Source organism: Colobus angolensis, unplaced genomic scaffold (genome assembly GCF_000951035.1).
Source record: "Colobus angolensis palliatus isolate OR3802 unplaced genomic scaffold, Cang.pa_1.0 Scaffold229, whole genome shotgun sequence".
Lineage (NCBI taxonomy): Eukaryota > Metazoa > Chordata > Mammalia > Primates > Cercopithecidae > Colobus > Colobus angolensis.
Window position 1 is genome coordinate 6,417,353 of NW_012115477.1, and position 3,198 is coordinate 6,420,550.

A 3,198-nucleotide genomic window follows, 5' to 3' on the forward strand; every position below is an offset into this window, starting at 1 on the left:
TTAAAGTATTTTCAAAAAAAAAAAAAAAAAAATGCTAGGTACGGTATGTGTGCCTGTAGCCCCAGATAGTTGGGAGGTTGAGGTGGAAGGATTGCATGAACCCAGAAGTTTGAGGCTACAGTGCGCTATGATCATGCTACTGCACTCCAGCCTGGACAACAGAGTAAAACCTTATCTCAAAAAAAGTAATTATCAGTCTGCAGAGATTTTTGTATCCTTCTCAATACAATCATGTCTTACTTCATTTTTGTTACTGTGAAGGAATACCTGAGACTGAGTAATTTACAAAGAAAAGAGGTTTATTTGGCTCATTGTTTTGTACGCTGTATAAAAAAAAAAAGCATAGCTCCAACAGAGTATTGTTGAGAGTTAGACTTAAGTGGCATGTATTTCGCATGTTTATGTTTTTAAAAAATTATACCAGTTATGTCTTCAGACATTAAAATAGTATGATTTTAAGTGTATGGTGCTTGTATCTTCTAAAAAAAAGGTTTTTTGCTTTTTATACAATTCTAACAAGGGACTCAGTGTGCTTCCACAAATGGTAGAAGGTGAAGAGGAGCCAGTGTCTGTAGATTACATGGTGAGAGAGGAAGCAGAGGGAGGAAGAGGTGCCAGGCTCTTTTCAACAACTAGTTCTCTTAGGAACTATGAGTGAAAACTCATTCACTTCCACGAGAATGGCACCAAGCCATTTTTAGGGATCTGCCACTACTATCCAAACACCTCCTACCAGGCCCCACCTCCAACACTGGGAATCAGATTTTAACATGCGATTTGGTGGGTGATATCCAAATGATATCCATCTAAATCATAGACACCTTCAGGAGACATTTGACAGTGTTTGGAGACATTTTTGCTTGTCACAACTGGAAGTGGTGCTCCTGGCATCTAGTGTGTAGAGGTCAAAAGGGATGTTGGTAAACATTTTACAATGCACAGGGCAGAGGACAGCCCCACTCTGCCTCTAAACACAGACTCATCCAGTCCTAAATGCCAGTAGTGCTAAGGCTACTTTGAAGTTCGAGAAAATGAAAGCCAGCCTGGGCAACGTGGTGAGACCTTGCCTCTTAAAAAAAAAAGAAAAAAAAGCCCAGGCATGGTGGTGCGTGCCCATGTTCCCAGCTACCCTGGGGACTGGGGTGGGAGGATCACCTGAGCTTGGGGAGGTCAAGTTAGCAGAGAGCCATGATTGCTCCACTGCACTCCAGGCCTAGTGACAGAATGAGACCCTGTCTCAAAAAAAAAAAAAAAAAGAAAAAAAAAGAAAATGATTGAAAGTATGTAAATTTTCTCTTTATTCTTTTATTAAACACCATTCAACTGAAATATAAAATAAAATTCAGTATTAAAGATACTATCTAATTTAGTTTTATCTACTTAATAGTACTAATCTCCTTATACATAAAGTAAAAAGTATGAAATCTTTCTTGGTTGGTAGCAAATGTGGATTCCATTATAGTTGAGAGTTAGACTTATGTGCCATGTACTTGGCATGTTTATGTTAAAAAAATTGTACCAATTATCGCCTCAGACATTATAATAGTATGATTTTAAGTGTTTGATGCTTGTGCCTTAAATTTTTTTTTTTTTTGCTTTTTATACCCCTCCCTCCTCATTTTGGAGATGCAGAATAGCATAATGAACTCGCAAGTCAGAAGTTTGAATCTTGGTTTTGCAGTTTACTAGTTTATGTCTTTGGGTACATGGTGGCATAAACAAAGTACCTGCCTCATAGGATTGTAAGAATTAAATAAGTTATGTATAAAGTACTTACTGACATATAGGAAGAGCTTAAATGCTAACCTTTATTCTGATCTACTCAGTATGCTTTGTACTTCATTAAGATGCCAAGTAATTTTGCTTTTTTTTCTCTTTGTAGATTTATGGTGGATTATTTTCTGAAGATAAGTGTTGGTACAGATGCAAAGTACTGAAAATCATCAGCGATGAAAAGGCAGGAAATTAACTGTTCAGTTTTTTTTTTTGCTTTAAGAAATATTTATTGTGGCTCCAAAATTTGATGCTTATTTACCCCTTCATTGCTTATTCATAGTAGTCATATCTGGTTCAGTAATTGAAACACGGAAAAAATTAATTGCTAAAAAACATGTTGTTTTATAATCACCTCAGATTATTCAAGAATAGATTATATAATATGTAGGTTATTTTTGGTGCCTAGTTCTCTTTGTCTCAGTTCTTTTTTCTTTGAGACGGAGTCTTTCTCTGTGGCCCAGGCTGGAGTGCAGTGGTACGATCTTGGCTTACTGCAACCTCCTCCTCCCAGGTTCAAGCTATTCTCCTGCCTCAACCTCCCAAGTAGCTGGGATTACAGGCACCCACCACCACACTGGCTAATTTTTGTATTTTTAGTAGAGACGGGGTTTCACCATGTTGATGAGGCTGGTCAGACTTCTGACCTCAGGTGATCCGTCCGCCTCAGCCTCCAAAAGTTCTGGGATTACAGGAGTGAGCCACTGTGCCCACCTACCTCAGGTCTTAATAATTGTATTTGGTTCTTGCTAATCAGTAAATTTTAAATGTTCTTTCTATTAAGCTTTATGAGTAGGAGAAGAACATTTTGATCCTTCTGAAGTTAGGTATATCTTTTATTTAGTTGATGTGAATATTGTTAATAATAATGATTGATTTGCCACTCTCTTGTGCCTGGGTTAAATGTGGTGAGTTTTCTTTGTGTTAAGCTCTTTTTTTTTTTTTTTTTACATTGTGAATTCTTGGAGGATTTTTAAGAGGATTTAGGGAGATAGAATTCTGAATAGCTGTTTGGTGACAGTTACATATTGCAGGCTGTGTGAAAGCACCTCTGTAGGATTTCCTTTAGTGTTTTTTCTACACCTGCTTTCTGTACTTAAATTATAATATGTATGTTTTTATTGAACCTGGGAAAGCGATTAAGGATAAAAGAGAAAAAATTAAAAATATGTGTGTTTTATAAATATTTTCTTTGGTGTATGTAATAAGATGCTAAGATGTAACAATTTGATTAGTATTCTGAATAGCTTGGTTTAAAAAAAATCTCATTTTTGCTGTCATAGATAATGGTTTATTTTAGTGGAATGGAACTTTCTAATTGACCTTTCTCCTGTGATTTGACAACTGGAGATGATATTTTGCATTTGCTTTTCAGTTGGCTTTAATTTTTTTTTTTTTTTTTTTGAGACAGAGTCTCGCTCTGTT

The 3,198-nt window shown here is 36.2% G+C and overlaps 1 protein-coding gene across 1 annotated transcript in view; it reads left to right on the forward strand.

Annotated features, from left to right (window-relative positions):
* Positions 1-3,198, forward strand: part of STK31 (serine/threonine kinase 31) — a gene marked incomplete at its 3' end in the record, with an annotated part of 42,786 nt that overhangs the window by 31,339 nt on the left and 8,249 nt on the right. The window contains exon 5 of the mRNA XM_011944209.1: positions 1,883-1,957. Coding sequence (XP_011799599.1) covers positions 1,883-1,957 — 75 coding nt within the window. The remainder of the gene's footprint in view (positions 1-1,882; positions 1,958-3,198) is intronic.